This window comes from Pleurodeles waltl, chromosome 3_1, assembly GCF_031143425.1.
Source record: "Pleurodeles waltl isolate 20211129_DDA chromosome 3_1, aPleWal1.hap1.20221129, whole genome shotgun sequence".
Lineage (NCBI taxonomy): Eukaryota > Metazoa > Chordata > Amphibia > Caudata > Salamandridae > Pleurodeles > Pleurodeles waltl.
This window is the reverse complement of record NC_090440.1, coordinates 183,016,249-183,032,029: the sequence shown is the minus strand read 5'-3', so window position 1 is coordinate 183,032,029 and position 15,781 is coordinate 183,016,249. Positions and strand designations below refer to the sequence as shown.

The 15,781-nt window shown below is 44.5% G+C and overlaps 1 protein-coding gene across 2 annotated transcripts; it reads left to right on the top strand.

The window, feature by feature from the left end:
* The first annotated feature begins 955 nt into the window (after positions 1–955).
* CYP1A1 (cytochrome P450 family 1 subfamily A member 1) lies at positions 956–15,634 on the top strand. 2 transcript variants are annotated; one of them, XM_069222130.1, is made up of 7 exons: positions 956–1,499; positions 4,570–5,427; positions 5,742–5,868; positions 6,337–6,426; positions 6,531–6,654; positions 9,952–10,038; positions 13,615–15,634. In XM_069222130.1, the coding sequence occupies exons 2-7, from the start codon at positions 4,588–4,590 to the stop codon at positions 13,904–13,906; spliced, it is 1,560 nt and encodes a 519-aa protein (XP_069078231.1). In that variant the 5' UTR covers positions 956–1,499; positions 4,570–4,587; the 3' UTR covers positions 13,907–15,634. The 2 variants fall into 2 exon arrangements, with proteins under 2 accessions (XP_069078231.1, XP_069078232.1); XM_069222131.1 differs by lacking the exon at positions 956–1,499 and adding an exon at positions 1,880–1,964.
* The last annotated feature ends 147 nt before the right edge of the window (positions 15,635–15,781 follow it).

Genomic DNA, 15,781 nt, shown 5'->3' with positions numbered 1-15,781 from the left:
ACTAAAAATATGTCAACGTGAAAGGCGAAAAATTGTCCGAAGCCGAATACATTCTGACGAAAATTGACACCAGAAACTGTACTAATATAGAGTGTGTAATAACACACGTATTTTGGTCGTTATGAAAGCACACAACGTGCGGTCCCTTAAAATGGATTAGTTTTGATCTTCTGGTGGGGGGGTCTCCTGACACCCCGCCCACACACACCCATTGACCCCCTTACCTCAAGAGACCCGACCTACCTACCTCCTATCAACCCTGAAGTGACTTGACCTACATCTCGGGGCCATAGCCTTAGCTTCACCTATGCGACCCTCTGTTTCCCTGTCGCCTCCCCCGGTCCTTTTAATCACCTGCTACTTTTGGGGTTCCCAGACCTTCCCTGGCATCACCTCTAAGGTTTCCCGCCTTCCCCTCTGTCCCCCAACCCTTCCCTCGAACCTGAGGTGCCTTGATATTTCCTCAGCTTTGGGCCCCGACCTTACTCCTTTGTTGGGGCCACTAACCCTACCTCACCTCGTGCCACTTCTGCCTCAGTCCATTGTGAGCCCCTCTCACACAAATACACCGCCCCAAGACGCTAGCCCCGTCACTGTCTGTATAAGTTGTTGCGCATTCACTTAACCCACAGACCACCTTCTGTAATATCCCCCACCTCCTGCTCCCTGCGTACCCGCTCCTTGTACCGTCCAGCTATCCCACCCGAGCTGTGGCTCTCAATGGAGGTGCTGCGTACCTCCCTGGCAACCCCCCAAATGCCTTGTAATTATTATATGTGCAAGAGTGCCAGGAGCGCTCGTGCGCTCAGGAGTGCGTGCGATGCTCGGGCTCTCCGCGGTGGGGGCTGGGTGTCGCAAGTGCCTGTGATTGTACTTTGGCCACATGACCCAGGGCAGAGAGCCAATCCGAGCGCAGGGAGGTGGATATAAGGGGGAGGCTATCTGCATTCAGCTCAGGGTGCTCTACCTTCCACTCAGAGAGGGACTGATAGAGATACCTGCACCATCCCAGCAGAAACCCGCACCTCGCTGCAGCATCCCCGCAGAGCGCGCCGGCAGCAATCCAGACATTACCTGCACTTCCCCTCGGGAGAAAGCAGAGCACATACACTGTTGCAGCAGAGGAGCGGTGCCTGCACGTCCCAGCAGAGGTACCAGCGCCACCCTAACAGAGGTACATAGACCAGTCCTGCATATAGGTGCACCATCCCAACAGAGGTACCTGCACCAGCCCAGCTAAGGCACCTGCAGCCCAGCAGAGACATCTGCACCACCCCACAGGCACCTGCATCAGCTACAGAGACACCTGCACCAGCCCAGTTGAGACACCTGCACCACCAGCCCAGCAGAGGTACCTGCACCACCAGCCCAGTTGAGACACCTGACCCAGTACAAGTACCTGCACCAGCCCAGTTGAGACACCTGCACCAGCCCAGCGGAGGTACCTGCACCAGCCCAGCAGAGACCGAGCCCCCCGAGCTTCTGGAGACCGTGTGCAGGTAAGGATTCTCCCACCCCACAGATTACCAAATGTGGCTAACACCAAACGGAGAGATCACAGGGGGAGGAGAACTCCTGGTGAAGGGGGGCGCAGTGGGGGTCGGTGGGGCGCACAGGACCGCAGTGGGTGATACGTGGAATAGAGACGGTGACGTGCAGCAGGACGGGGCGGTGAAGAAGTGCAGCGGCGGTGGCGTAGCCAGGGTGTCATGTGCGCTGTTTGGGCGCTATTAAGGCAGAGAGAATGACGTTTAACAGAGGATACCTAGACGGAGAGCCGCCGGAGGGGGAATAGAGGAAGGGTAGGGGGAGAGAAAGACGGGGAGCAGAAAAAGTGAAAAAGTGCAGCGCGCAGGAGAAGGAAGAAGTGCTGCAAAAGGGGAGACTGCGCGGAGGGCTGCAGGAGAGAGCCGGGGAAGTAAAGAACGGGAGAAAAAAAAGTGCAACAGGAGGCGAGCAGAAGGGTAAGAGCCTTAGGATGACATACAGAAAAGGATGCAGGGGGCTAGAAAGGGGAGAATGAACTGGTGCCCTAAAGGAGGGAAGGTGCATCGGGAGAGAGGGTGCGGCAGCAGGAGAGGGTCTGGGGCGGCTGAAGAGCAGCGCTGTCGCAGGGCGAGACGGCGGAGCACCGCCCGGGTGGGCTCCGCGGTGCAGCGGGTGAGGGTCAAAGCCCGTCAGAACGCGAGGGGATAAAGTGCAGCATTAGCGGGCGGCTGAAGTGGAGCGGCGGAGAAAGGGACACGTTGGAGAGAGAGTTGCAGCAGAAAGGAAATCTGAAGTACAAAGAGAGAAAGGGATGACCAGGGGTAGACGGCTTGGCGCTGAAGTGCAGCGGATGACGAGGGCGGAAGCAGAACAGGAGATATATGGTAAAGCGGAGTTGCTTACCATATATATACCACACACACAGGATCTAGGGTGAAAGGTGGCATTTCGTAAATAAATACACAATTTGTCATACATGAGGTGATGTAATTAGCGCATGGTCAAGGGTGTATAAATAAATGCCAGTGCAATAAAATATAGTAAGATGTCGGGTGTAGTCTAGGACACTAGCGATTTAAGACTTCTGTGTTTAAGATAAATAAATAAAAAAACACATGCGTGGTATGAGTAGCTCGTATTTTCTGCCGGTGGCTCACTCCGCTCATCTGTTAAAGTCAGTGAAATTTATCAGTGAAATACTTTAAACGCTAGTACTGGCTAGGATAACACGCCTGATGAACCTCGCTGTCTCCGAGAGGGAAGAGCTATCGACTCCCCTGCTGTCTGTCTAGCACGCCCCTCACGAAGCGACCCTGTTAGTTGTCGTACTTTAGGTGGAGCACTACTGCCCCCTCGTGTCCCAGTTTTAAAAGCGCATTCGACAACACCTTTTCACACTGCTAGTTCACCCCAACTTTTGGCGCCACTTCAGGGAACGCCAATATGGCGCCAGCGTTTGGGGTTACTCGTGAGTTTGGAGCACATTTCAGATTCTGTGGCACCTCATAGCAAAATTCTGTCAGTGCTTCTTGGAACCCGCGACTCTAGCCCATTCCTTAGAGTTCTCCCGTGCAGAAAAAATCAACATAAAAAGCTTAGCATAGTGTGCTTAACCGACTGGTATTATTATACTGCTTCTTTCTGTCATTGCACTCATATATATAATACAAGTAACATTACAACTATCATAAGCCAGAACTATTGACTTTGTCAAAGGTTGTTAGTTGCATAAGATAAGTAAAAACAATGGCTTTGTTGTATATAATATTGAAAATGCTTCAGTTCTGAAGTGATGAGACTGAAATAATTATAATGAGAGTCTGAAGTTATTTCCAAGACAGTCAAGGGTGGCACTGCTGCAGAGTTGAGATGTTTTTCACCGTGAGGGTGACGGCGAAAATGAGAGAGCCCGATAGGGGCCCGTCGCAGCACCTGCTTTTTAGAACTGCTGGTGCCGAGCACAATCAGAACCCGGCCCACTTAAAGCCACGGAGAAGCCCATTCGTCTGCATCACATTATTTTTTTGAAATGTTTCCTCCCCGTCCTCCCTCTTTCTCATCACCATGATTACAATTTTCCCACAATCCAGCACTGCAACAGCTCATACCTCACACGTCGTCCATTTTTCCACACATTTACTTCAGATAGGAAACGGTGCACACATGTTCAGGAGGAAAACATTTTGCCCACTACCCCTTTCTTACTGTGGCTGAGGCTGTCCTTGTATTCATTGTCATACCACTGACTTAGAAAAAAAAATCCTGGTTGTTTAACCCTTATTACTTTAGTTTGTCTTTTGTTTTTCTGCTACATGGCCTGCCCCCATTTTGTAAAGCGTCAATTTTATTTTAGTTGCTTGTTTTTTTTTTTCTAACAACTTTTGTTAACATGTAAGATTATGCTACTGTGGCAGGGTACCCCTCTCAGCCTTTCCAGCAATTGTAATTGATTTGGCAAGAACTGGTCCATACAGCACTACACTAAGTGTGGATGGCAGGGGTACATTTTTCTATACATGCCAACATTTTAGAAGGAACAAAAAACAAAAAGAGCAGATGATAGGCGGAATGCTGCACAATGCAAACATTCACCCCATTCACTAGAATCTGGGTTTAGTCCATTGTTTTTTTTTTTTTTGCCCACCACTCCGCCTATTTCAGACATTGGCTTGAGACTTTGTTAATTACGTCTTGGCTCAGGCCTATGGAGTACTTATCGTTCACCTAATTCTATTGGCAGTTTGAGTGTCTCCTTCCTCCTTCACTCACATTCTTGCTCTGAACTGCAACAGGGACTATTTTACAACTATAGCCCTCTCTCTCTGTGCTCCTGTTGGCTCCTTCCCACGTCGTCACGTGTAAAATGCTAGCCTGTATGCATTAGCACATTAAAACCAGACTAACTGGCTTTGCAGTGCTTATTTTAAGACTGGATTTGAATGTAAGTAATGGCACTTGTATTGCACAAGTAGAGAGTAACAAAATTATGTAGTCATAAATGTGTATTTTATAAACCGCCTGAAACACCCTGTATTTGTTTCATTATAACTCAGATTTTTTTTTTTTTTGTCTTCTTGACAGCTTCTGTGATCTGCAGGGATGGCCAGCTTTCCGCTTCCCCTGGCAGTAACCTTGTCAGTTAACCAGCTCCTTTTTGCCACTGTCATTTTATGTTGGGTCCTCCTGTTCCTCCGTTCCTTCTACCAGAAGATCCCAAAGGGCCTGAAGAAGGCGCCTGGCCCGAGGCCATACCCGCTGATCGGTAATGTGCTGGAGCTGGGTAAGAACCCGCACCTTAGCCTGACAGAGATGGCCCGGACCTACGGCGAGGTGATGCAGATCCAGATCGGCATGCGCTCAGTGTTGGTGCTGAGCGGGCTTGACACTTTCAAACAGGCCCTGATCAAGCAAGGAGACGACTTTGCTGGACGGCCAGACCTCTACACCTTCCGCCATGTTGGTGACGGCCAGAGTCTGGCGTTCAGCAACGACTGTGGCGAGATCTGGAAGGCCCGCCGCAGGCTTGCCCAGAGTGCTCTAAAGGCTTTTGCTTCTGCACCCTGCACGGGTTCCTCCTGCTCCTGCCTGGTAGAGGAGCACATTTGTAAAGAGGCCGACTACCTGGTTGGCAAATTTGCAGAACTAATGGAGACCAAGGGCGGCTTCGACCCCTGCCGCTACATTGTGGTGTCGGTTGCCAATGTAATTAGTGCAATGTGCTTTGCCACCCGCTACGGCCACGAAGACCAGGAGCTGGTTAGCCTGGTGGATCTGACTGATGAGTTTGGAAGGGCTGCAGGCTCTGGGAACCTAGCTGACTTCATCCCCATATTCCAGTACTTGCCAAACCGCAGCATGGAGAACTTCAAGCGTGTCAATGCTAAAGTGTTCGCCTTTATACAAGGACTGGTCAAGCAGCACTACCAGAGCTTTGACAAGGTAAGTGGCCAGGCCTCCACTTTTAGGGGTGACCTATAGAGGGGGGGACCAAACAGCACCCTTGAGATATGACGTAAGCAAGGTGGGAAGGAAATACTGCAACAGAGGGTGGTGGCCATGGGATGGGAGGACCGAAATAGTTAAAAGGATCAGAAGGGTCAGAATTACACATAAATTACATAGAGGTAACAGGCGAAATCTGCTCTTGTTTGATTCTCCCTCATTTGAATCTCTCAGATTGTCCTTTCCCACTCTCTCTGCTGCTCTGTCATCACCACAACACTGTTTTAACTTGGTGGCCTGTTCTCCTTCAGGATAATATCCGGGACATAACAGACTCTCTGATCGACCACTGCCAGGAGAAGAAGGTGGACGAGAATGCCAACATCCAGGTGTCCGATCAGAAGATCGTCAACATTGTCAATGATCTTTTTGGAGCTGGTAAGCCTTCAAGCTCTCTGTTACCCTAAATCAGACAGTGACACCAACAAAAATAATTAACTTTAACAAGTGTATATTGGATTAGGGAACTCCCGTCGGTGAAACACATAAAACCTAGACAACAGCTCATTGGGTCTAGATCATATCGCTTCTTCATCACCTAGCCTAAACTGCTTGAACCACACTGTTTAGCGTGTGTAAATCTAAAACCACCCAGCATTTTATACCATCCTTTCTAAGAATTGCCTAGAATATGAAGCAAGCTGTGTCCCAGGAGGTCATCACACATGTATGGGGAAGTGTAGGAGAGGGGTGACTTAACAAAAGCATTCTACACTGACTGGACATGTGTGCCAACAGCTCCCATCTACTGCAAAGCGACCCTCTCTGGCATGATAGTCCCAGCCCCTTCGCATCTCTTAAAGTATTCCTGTGCTCATGGCCATATACTTCCTTCTTCTTTACTAGGGTTCGACACGGTCACAACAGCCCTATCCTGGAGCCTCATGTACCTTGTGGCTTATCCAGAAATACAGAAGAAACTGCAGGCAGAGCTGGGTAAGTTGTATATGCACTTTAAGTTTCCACTCTGACAGGAAGAGCACTTGGATGCCCTGTGTCAGACATTAGCTCAATCCTGACCCATCTCGTGTTTTCTACAGATCGCATCATTGGCAAAGAGAGAAGGCCCAGGTTGTCGGACAAGGCCATGCTGCCATATGCCGAAGCCTTCATCTTGGAGATGTTCCGCCATTCATCCTTTGTGCCTTTCACAATCCCACACTGGTAAGTCCTTGAACTGCTTCCCATTTATGTTAAACTAATGTAGTCTTTTCTTCAGCTTCACGACTCACAGAGGTCCAGGCGTTATCCTGCTTTGCATAGCAAAGACCTTCTTTTCGGAAAGGCCAGATCCAATTAGGTCTTTTAGAGGTGGTGTCCTATCAGAAGGGCTCAAGATTCCCTTGTGAGGATAATGTGAATTCCTTGTCCCGTCCCTTTAGTAGAACTTGATTAATTTTATTTTAAGAGTTGATTAGATAGCTCAGAATATCAACAAACCTGGTGCAAAAATCTTAGCATTCCTTTGTTCTCGAATTCCAGGAGGAACTTTTTAAGAACAATGACATGAGTATCACTGAGCAGAGAAGTAATAACACCTATCATGAGTTGTTGCAGGAATATCTCAAGTACCATAGAAGTGTTTACTGCTCAGGATGTCATACTGTTTCATAGATCCAAGCTTTTATGCTGCATTACAAACGTATTGTTATAAGATGTTTGCCTAGCGCACACCAGATTTAGTTAATTTGCATTTTTATGGTCCTTTTCCACAAATAACTGCATGATTTGTTTGTTCTGGCCTTCAAGACACCTTCAGCTGTTTGGAAAGACGTTTGCTTCTCATAATAACTGTTTTCCACTAGAATTCATACCCAATATACAATATATAGCAGGGCTTTTGGTCAGAGTTCTTCATTCATTGGTGTGTTAAATTATCATTCACAGTTTGCTTCCACTCATCACAGCATGCACTATGGGGCAACGGGTCAGTATTTGCTCCCTTTACCTGGAGCGATGGAATGTCTCCTCTCTTCAGTGTGTAGTACCAGGGCTGGTTATAAGTGTTAAAGATGCTGTTATTGGATAGCTAAATCGGTTTTTGTAATATAATTAACTATAATTTGAACAGAATAATCTGCCATGGACAGCCTTATTAGCTTTGTCAATGTTTGTATTCTTATGCAGATATACATATATTACAGACGATCAATTACTCCCAGACTGACATTATTACTCACTTAACCACAACCCCACATGTTTGTCAGGCTACACAAACTAGTCCACTGTGGCACTCCTCACTTTAAACAAATGGATGCCTACAAGTCTCCAGATAGTGCTGACCTCATTGCCTGGCACAGTTCACTCTAATACAGTGGTTGGCCAACCCCCAGAGAGGCTGGAACCCTGGGAAGGCCCCCCTTCGGCAGAGGCTACAGCAGGAAATGAATCAGGAGTTCCGCCTGGAAAAGCACGTGCAAACACTTAAAAAACACTGAGTGAAAACCACATGGCCTATTAAGAGACCAGAGATTTGGCCTCTGGCCTTTTAACTCAGAAGGCTTGCAGTTGAGACCACAGGACATTTTTTTCGCTACCGCAGACATGTTTTGGAAGCAGTGATCGAGTGCTATAAACGCGATGCAGGCTTTAAGGCAATTGTAGAAATCCTAAGAAAACATGTAGCCTGCCGTGGAGCGAGGCATAATTCAAATCAGATTTAGCCCAAAGGTTGGGGAACTGTAGTCCTCGCAGAGTGCTTCAGTTTTGAACGTGCAGACTCACGAACACACGTGCAGACTCATACCTTGTTCTCACTTATAGTCCAGTTCTTGGCATAGCGAAGGCAAAGGTATAATTAAAACAAACTAGCACTGGTAATGCCAATAGGTCTGGCTTTAAAGGAATGTTGTATGGTAATGGGAAGCATTACAAACCAGACCTAAAAAGTCATGTAGTTTAATGAAACTGGCTCAGGAAACTCGATCAATAACAAAATGATCTCAGCTGTTTGGAGGGCAAGCACGTCTTTTGTGGAAGCACACATCTGCTCGGTCAAAACACTTGCTCCTTGTTCCCAACATGCAGGCAGAGGCAAAGCTCCTTTTCCAATGTTTTTCATATAATTGGTGACAGGTGTGCTGTCAAGCTAGACCATCAATAGTACAGATTCAAGACACAACCCTCTTTTCCTACCCGAAGGCCCATGACGTGCACATGGTTGAGTGGTCTTCTAGTTTCTGTTGCTTTGAGTGTTCTGAATGCAATTCATCTGAATGTCCAGTGTTTGGTATTAGTTGTAGTGGTTAAATTCAAGTTAAAATCAGTTTCACTGTTTCATTTAATTTCCAGATCCATTGCAGTGTTTAGTTACAGTTTCATTGACTGGACTGAAATCGGAGCTACTTTCAGTGTTTGATTTTAGTTTGTGCTTGATTTCAGTTTATTTTAATCCACTTTACTGGTATTTAAAAATAAAGAAACAATCGTCACATTTCTGCTGACCCCATCAGTTACTTTAACTGTTTGTTATATTATGTGCAATATTTAATTGCAGTTTCTTGTTAGGTGTTTTCTTGTGTGTGTTTTTATTTCTTCTTTAGTATTTGATTTGTTGGTTTTTACATTTATTCAATTATTGTGATACTTTTAGTTCTTTGTTACAGTTCGGCCTTCGATTTGTTGTCTAAATCCATGCCATTTTCAGTCTGGTTTTAGTGTAATTTTAAAATGCTTGGTATGTGATATCAGTATTCTAGTTTAACGGTAATTGAAGTGTTAGATAACTGTAAGCATGTGCGCTTCGTTTCATTTAAATAATAAACATGCAAAAGTGTGATTTCAGACTAACTTTGCTGTCCTAATTCTTCATGCAATGTTCAGTGATAATTTCAGTTCAATGTCAGTTTTGTTGTTCAATTTCAGTTTCAATGTTGGTTTTAGTGCTATATTAGTTCATTGGAATTATATGGTATTTTCAGCCTTTGATTTAATGTTCATGTTAGTTTCATTGTTTAGTTTCTATTTTCATTCCAATGCCTGTTTGTTTTTGAGTTTCTAGACAGTACTGGAATCAGAAAGAATAGAGTGAAGGGTGGCTCTATACCACACTCATAAGTTTTACATAAGCAATAGCCTGATGGGGAATCTCAAAATTTACATCTATGTGATGACTTGGCCAAAACCTACTGGTCTTTCAGAGGTGTTGTCCTTTCAGGGGAGCTCCTGATTCCCCTGTGGTCAGTCCACCTCCAGCACTACCCTTTTATCGTCGGCTACTTTTAATATTTAAGACAGAGGATACTATTTTAAAAAAAAAACAAGCCACATACCTCAGCAGTCTCTCACAGAAGGTGGGATTTGCTTCTGAAACTCCCACTGTACTCAAAGCTCTGCATTTCTGTAACATAAAACAAGCTATAGTAGAATTTCATGTATGTGTTTGATTTCCTGGTTTGCATAACTTCTCTTCTTCAAATGGATTGACTGTGGTTGAGGACTCTTTAACCTTCTGTCTTTCAGCACGACAAGAGACACTTCCTTGAACGGTTACTTCGTTCCCAAGGACACCTGTGTGTTTGTGAACCAGTGGCAAGTGAACCACGATGAGTAAGTAGTCTTGCAAAAAGGCAAATTGGCTCAACAGGACCATAACTTTATTTGGATATAAAAGAATATTTTGGGAAGTCAAAGTCTCACAGTGCTTGAGGGAGTCTTCAATCTATTGGTGATCAAACTCTCTGACTTCAATACTGTCTTCATACCTCTATTCAACTATGTTTAGTTTCAAATACAAAACTCCTGTTTGAAATATATAATCACTTTCTCAGTATGACAAGATTGTCCACCCCCACCCCTTAAATCCTTACATTGGACCCAGATGACCCTTAAAAGATGAAGCAAATGAGTCAATTATGTGTCCCTACTGAATTCGTTACCCATACGCTGATAGGAGCACAATAGGTTTTTGTTCATGGTCTCTTTGAAACAAATTTTCAGATTTGAGTGGAACACTTTTCTGGGTGAGTCTGGCCTTGTTTGGATCGGAATAAATATTGTATGTTTCTCTAGAGCAAGGGGCCAGTAGGATGTGCACCAAAATCCGAAAATAAAAGGCGTATGTTTAACACGCTGTATGAAAGATGTGAGTGCACAATTATAGGAAGGGCAATCAACTCTAATCTAAGTGCCAGTTCAGAGTAACATAGTTTCCAAACTACACTGTCACCTAAAGTATTTTTCCTAAATAATCAGTTTTGATGGCTTCACTATTGTTTTTGTGAAATACAGGTGTCAATTTTGAAATGGCTTAAAGTGGGCCTCTAGACTTGTACTAATAGCACTGATTAAGCCCCACATGTCTTAAGGCTACAGCAAAAAAATAACATAAACTCTAAATAAGTAATGTAGTCAAGTAACCTGTGTGGTGCCATAACAGAGACTCTGTGGCCAAAGAGAGATCTAGCTAGCACAATAAACCTGTGCCTTGAACCCCCCACACAGCAGTGGTTATCACTTCTACCCCCTCAACATACCCAGCGGCTGGTCCCATTAGCACCTCCAGATTTGGAGAATTTATTCTTGGCATCCTAAAATAAGAACTGCCCTGCCCTCGAACCTAGTCTTCAAGAATATCACCCTGCAGTTCCCTCTTGCTGAACTTCTATAAGTGCAATCTCCCATGTGTGTTGGTGTTTCATTTGAAAGGTACCCAGAATTCAAATTTCAAAATTAAGGTGATGGGTGCACTCATACTTGGCAGCAAATAACTATATTTTAGCTGTTAGCCCCCAACATGTATAGTTTTGGTAGCCTTCTCAAACAAATGTTAGAGTCTCGCTCAAGCCATGTATTAGTAGCTAATGGTAAACACCGACTTCTCTGTAGTTTTTTATGTTCCAAGTGCCCAGATACCTGTATTCGTTTCGGTTGCTTGTTTAAGTGACAGAAAACCTGTTGAAAATCTTGAAGCCTATTCTGCAGCCTTCACTTAAAGATACTTGGACACTTGCTGCTGAATAATGAGAACCACATTTAAGCCAGTGTTTAGCAATCACCCTACTTCTAAAGAGAGGTAGTATGAGCAAAACACGTGCCATCACTTTTAATTGTAAAAAAGCTCTAAATCATGTAACTTCAAAAATATGCTGAGGAAAAACCTGAGACATTTTAAGTATTTAAAGTAAAATGACTGCCTTGGCAGAATGAAATGGAGTCTCCTAGAAGAAGGTGGCTGCTATATCATGTCTGATGCAGGCTAACACCTGGAAATTATTAGTTCATTTTTTATGAGTATACGTTCATCCATCACCTTCCTTTTGCCTTCAAGTAAAATTTAAAATACAGGCTTTTCTAAACCAAAACGATTGCAGGGACTATATGTCAGGAACAAGAGATAGCAATCACCGAAGGAACTCGACCCCTCTAGGTTCTGGAAGGGACTGAATACCATACTCTCCAGCTAAGCCCTCTCTGTGTGATACAAAAGTACTGGCACATAGCTAATGCAGCAGTGAAAAGGCCTGACTGTCTGACAGGACTTCTACAACCAGTAATAGGACCTCTATATGTGCCACTGGGAACAGAAAACCACCACCTTTGATAGAAAGCAAATTACGACTTATGTTAAGACCATTCATGACCTGTCCTGATTTTTCTTAGCCTTACCCAGTCCCCTACAAATTCTACCATCTTTTGTGGCTTTAAATGTTCATGTGGCACCTAACACATCATAAACAAATACATAATAAATAGCATCTTCTAACCTCACAGCCACCCCTGGCTTGCCCCATCTACTCCTCCACTGGAATGGACCATGACTTACTACTGATGTCATGTGCGTGCCCGGCCTGTACCCTTTTCTGGTTCATCTGCAGTGAGATTCCAACTGTTCTGAGAAGCTAAAAAAGAAATACAAAATATGATCAGTGGTGGTAGCTGACAGTCTTCCAGCTGAGACAGAGCTACCTCCATTTAACTTCACAATGAACGGAAAAGTTGGAAATATAATCTCATTTCAGTATTTTCACGAAGAGCCATTGCATCTTCAACACTCTTATCCCTGCCCTATTCGTGTCCCTTCTGCCTCCCGTCTGAGTTGCTATGCCCCCTTCTAGATGATACCACTACCCAACCCTCTTCTCCACTTACCCTCAATGTGTCCTCGCTCCCTCCTCTGTATCTGACCTGTTTTACACCCATCTCCTGCTCAGAAGTGTAAAGTACAGAAAAATGAGTGGCCCTGGAATTCCGAGGTAGGAATCTCTAAGGCGCCCAATATACTGGACACAATATGGAAGAACAAATTATGAAGATGAAAGTATCGATTTTCTAGACCTAACTCACATATAAGTACCTTAACAATGTGTATATATATCTTCAAGGTGCACAAATGTGGAGTTAGGACTAGTAAACCTATACTCCCTCTACATGCACTCACCCTTCAATATTTTGTCTCTTGATGTTCTGTCCCCAGTAGCAGTGTATTGCGGTAGTCCTGACCTCAGTATTTCTCAGTACAAACCAGAAAGAATCATTGTTGCGATGCACACTTGCGTGGGGTTGTTAAATCGGATGAATGTCCATGGAAATATGGAAGAGTAGCCTGGACAAGGAGAGCAAGGCAGCTCCGCCCAACCCTTGGGAGTGAAGGGCATTGTTATCTTTTCTACTATTTGGTAGTTTGTTGTTGTGATAGATAATTCAGCTCTTCATTAGTGCTACTTTATGACAATCTTAGGCATCCCTTTTTGGGCGACACTACAAGAAGCCATCAGTATCTTCAATAAAGTCCGTGTTGGAAGGGCAACTACAAAAGACAAAGGGGGTTATTCTAACTTTGGAGGAGGTGTTAATCCGTCCCAAAAGTGACGGAAAAGTGACGAATTTACCACCAGCCGTATTACGAGTCCATTATATTCTATGGAACTCGTAATACGGCTGGTGGTATATCCGTCACTTTACCGTCACTTTTGGGACGGATTAACACTCCTCCAAAGTTAGAATAACCCCCAAAAACTTTTTTTGCCTAGGGATCTGAAACTCTTGCACAGGAGATGCATATGATAGTTCTTGGTTATAGACCTCCTGCTGTTGTAGGGACCGGTGTACAACTCTAAATATTATTGTAGGTTGCGGTGAGAACATACCACCAGGACCTTAAGTTCTTGTCTTCTTTCTTTGCAGGAAGATCTGGAAGGATCCGTTCACATTTAATCCGGATCGATTCCTCTCTGCTCAGGGGACCAGCGTGAGCAAGACTGAGGCTGAAAAGGTCACTATATTCGGCCTGGGGAAAAGGCGATGCATTGGGGAGCACATCGGCCGCACGGAGGTCTTCCTCTTCCTCACCACCTTGGTTCAGCAGCTGGAGTTCAGCATGGCAGGCGGGGAGAAGCCTGACATGTCTGCTGACTATGGCCTCACTATGAAGCACAAGCGGTGCATGATGCATGCACGGCCACGGTTTCAGCTCTAGAGCCCTGAGTGAAAACCTCAAGACTTCAGGGCGCTTTCGCACAGAACTGTTGGCTGGTTGGCATCACTGCCAGCGGTGAAGGATGCCATTCCAAGAAGAAGGTTGATTGCAACAACCGACAGTGTGCAGTCTCAAGGAAATCAAAGCAATCTCACCTGCATGGGGCATTCTGGCATCAATTTTAAGCTAATATCACAACAAGTAGCCTGTTCTTTGACACGAAAATGTGAAATCAATTTTATAACAACCCATCACCTAGGATGGGGGCTATGGAAATTTAAGACATCCTTGGAGAAAGGACCAGTTGGAAGTATTTTCACTGCTGACAATAATAAAGTATGCCGGAGCTGCCTTATGTGTGCAGTGGTTGTCAGCCATTGTCCATCAGGGACTTAATTTTCTACCAGGCTTTGTGTATGAAATACATACTTTTATTGTCAGTACACTGCGGCTGTCATTGGGTCTGCAACACAGAGGTGGGAATCTGATTGATGGCTTATGGATACTGTGTGTGAGTAGAGTGGACTTGTACTGCATTGTACTGCAGTTCTACAAAAAGCAACCCTCTCAAAATGCTGTGATCGACAGACAACCTGCTCATATTGAACAGGTGTGTACATATCTATAGGCGTATATTATTAATAAACAAGCATAGCATACTGGATGTTTTGCCAGCCCAGTTTCAGCTTTTTATCAGCCCAATCGATAATCTACCAGGCAATGTTATTGAAGTTAAATGGGTGCAGGTAAAATGGCGTTTCATCAGATAAATGTGTTACTAGATAATATATTGTGGGTCACTGGTGCTTTTTGATATACCATAGCAAAATGTAATAGCTTTAAAAGAAAAAAAAGACATTAGATCTTCAGAGTTGTTCAACAGTTAACTTACAAGGCGGGGGTAAAATCTATGACAAGGAATTTGGGGCCATATGTACGAACACATTTTCCCATAGACACAGAATGGGCAAAACTGCTTGCTACATCTGGCCCTTGATGGCTTACTGCAGCTTTTACAACCTCTCAGCTTTCAAGAAGTGCTGCTGAAAAAGTGATATGGTATGAATTATCACTAGAACCCAAAGATATTGTTATTAGGCCATAATACAAGTGACATGTCTTGTACTTTACATTAACATAATTCTAGGCTTCGCCTTAGTTGGAATAATTAATTTGCAAGAATGATGTTATTCATGTGAAGTGTGAATAATACTTTACAGGTATGACATTATTCCCATTAAATATGAGTTTTGAAACCACTGCTCTTTGTGCAATAAAAATAGCCTTACATGGTTTTGTTTGTGTTTTACAATGCATATCTATGTTGTAGGCTTGAAAAAAGTATTAGGAGACTGTGAATGTAACTCACCGATTGGGTTGTCGTAGGGATCCCATGTGACAGGAAGAGTCTAAAGAAAGTCTGTGGCCTCCCATGGAGCCAGATCACAGGCACATCTTCCTGTGGCTTTCTTACTGAAAGGCAAGACGTGCTGGTGGAGGGGCGCTCTGGACCATTGCAGGAACCTTCCCACAAAACAACGAAAGCCTGTAAATACCACATTGCTGTCTGTCTTACCGGGGGCTTTATAATGTTAATATGCTTTCAGGAGTAAAGTGAATCTATATTTTCATACATAAGATGGTTCAAATAAATGGTTTGTGAAGGATAATTGAGCCACTGTTTAATCTCTGTGAGATAATTACACAATAAAGATTTATGAAGAGAAAGGTGGTTTATTTGGTTCTCTTTGTCGCACCTTAAGTTGCCATTTTACGCATACACGTGGTACCGCTGCCTCTTCTGCATTCCATTACCAAGGCCGAATTAGGTAAGAGACTGCCTGTTGTACCCGGGTCAGTGTACTGGGCCACTCT